This window comes from Parus major, chromosome 5, assembly GCF_001522545.3.
Source record: "Parus major isolate Abel chromosome 5, Parus_major1.1, whole genome shotgun sequence".
In the NCBI taxonomy this organism is placed as follows: domain Eukaryota; kingdom Metazoa; phylum Chordata; class Aves; order Passeriformes; family Paridae; genus Parus; species Parus major.
Genome location: NC_031774.1, coordinates 57,307,032 through 57,308,513, shown reverse-complemented (window position 1 = coordinate 57,308,513; position 1,482 = coordinate 57,307,032). Strand labels below are relative to the sequence as shown.

Sequence of the window (1,482 nt, the reverse complement as noted above, 5' to 3'; positions counted from 1 at the left end):
CTGGAGAGACCCTTTGAAAAGTCCCTCCCAGTTTAAATTAAAAGATGACCACAGATGGCCTCCACTGCCATGGCTGTGGGCTGGAGCAGCAAAAAGGGGCAGAGCTGTCTTTACTCCAGTCATGTGCTCTCTGGGTCAGGATTTGTGGGGGCTGGTTTTAAGCTGCAAGAGGAAGTGGATGTCCTTTTTTGAAAGTATTTTACAGTGGTTTAAGAAGCCTGTGAAGTAAGGATTTTGCCAGCTGTGGGCTCTCAGGACAAGGACCCACCATATAAAGCAGGTGTGTGGCACAGCACTATGTGTTGTGTGTGCAAGCAGCATGGGAGTGAGGAGACAAATTCCATCTGAGGCCTTTCAGTACCACAAACACTCATAATCTTTGGAGGGCTAGTGAGAAAGAGCATTTCCTTATGCTCATAATGTCCATGATAGCCATTGTACAGTGGGGGCACATCTTCCCAAATAAAGCCCATATTGTGGAGGTTCCACATTGTGAGGCATCCCTCAATGCCTGTTTCCACCTCTTCCATTTTCTCCCCTTAGTACATGTCTGCAACACAATTTTTGCTCTATTTTGAAACTAACATTTTCCTTTTTTTTTTTTTTTATTTCCCTTCAGCATCTGCATTCCACTCTCCGCCTCTTTCCACCACATGCCCATTGAAAACCTAATTGCAGATCCTTTGCTGCAATTAGTCTGCGTGCTGCTGCAAAGTTCACTTCATTATGGCTTTTTTTGAGTGGTTTACTCACACAGGCTTTGAAGAAACAGCTCCCCAATGCTTTGATCCCGCTGCCCATGCCATGGTCAGCACCCCACTGTAAGGACTTCCATGTTTTCCTCTGCTTCCCACTTTTCCCTCTCCTTACACTCTCACCTCTTCATGCCTGGATTTTTATTTTTTATTCAAAAATGATGCATAATTTTTGCTCCTGGTTTGGATGTGTTGGTTTGTATAAGCAGCGTTTGGCTTTAAACTGTCAGAGGGCAGGTTTAGATAAAAAATTAGGAAGAAACCCTTCCCTGTGAGGGTGTGAGGCACAGGGTGCCCAGAGAAGCTGTGGATGCTCCATCCCTGGCAGTGTTCCAGGCCAGGTTGGACGGGGCTTGGAGCAGCCAGGTTTAGTGGAGGTGTCCCTGCCCATGGCACGGGGTGGTCTTTAACATCCCAACTCAAACCGTTCTGCGATTCTGTAACAATAATTCCATCATCACTCTGTGCTAGCCCGTGACTACTCCCTGCAGGGCTCCAGAGGTCGCGGATGGAGTTTTTGGGAAGGTCAGCTGTTTGCACTCCCGCATCCCCCACCTTCCCGCACTCCGCCGCAGAGAGCGGACGACGGAGGTGAGAGGAGGAGGAGGAAGATGAGGAGCAGGACGACCACGGGCGTGGAGCCACGGCCGGGCGGGGAGGAAGGCGGGCGGGAAGGAGAGATGAAGGAGGGATGAAGGAGGGATGAAGGAGGGATGGAGGAGGGATG

General features: G+C 49.6%; 1 protein-coding gene across 1 annotated transcript in view; it reads left to right on the top strand.

Moving 5' to 3' along the window:
* Window positions 1-1,263: 1,263 nt before the first annotated feature.
* The window catches only part of DACT1 (dishevelled binding antagonist of beta catenin 1), a 15,474-nt gene continuing 15,255 nt past the window's right edge, over window positions 1,264-1,482 (top strand). The window contains exon 1 of the mRNA XM_015632066.3: window positions 1,264-1,346. Coding sequence (XP_015487552.2) covers window positions 1,264-1,346 — 83 coding nt within the window. The remainder of the gene's footprint in view (window positions 1,347-1,482) is intronic.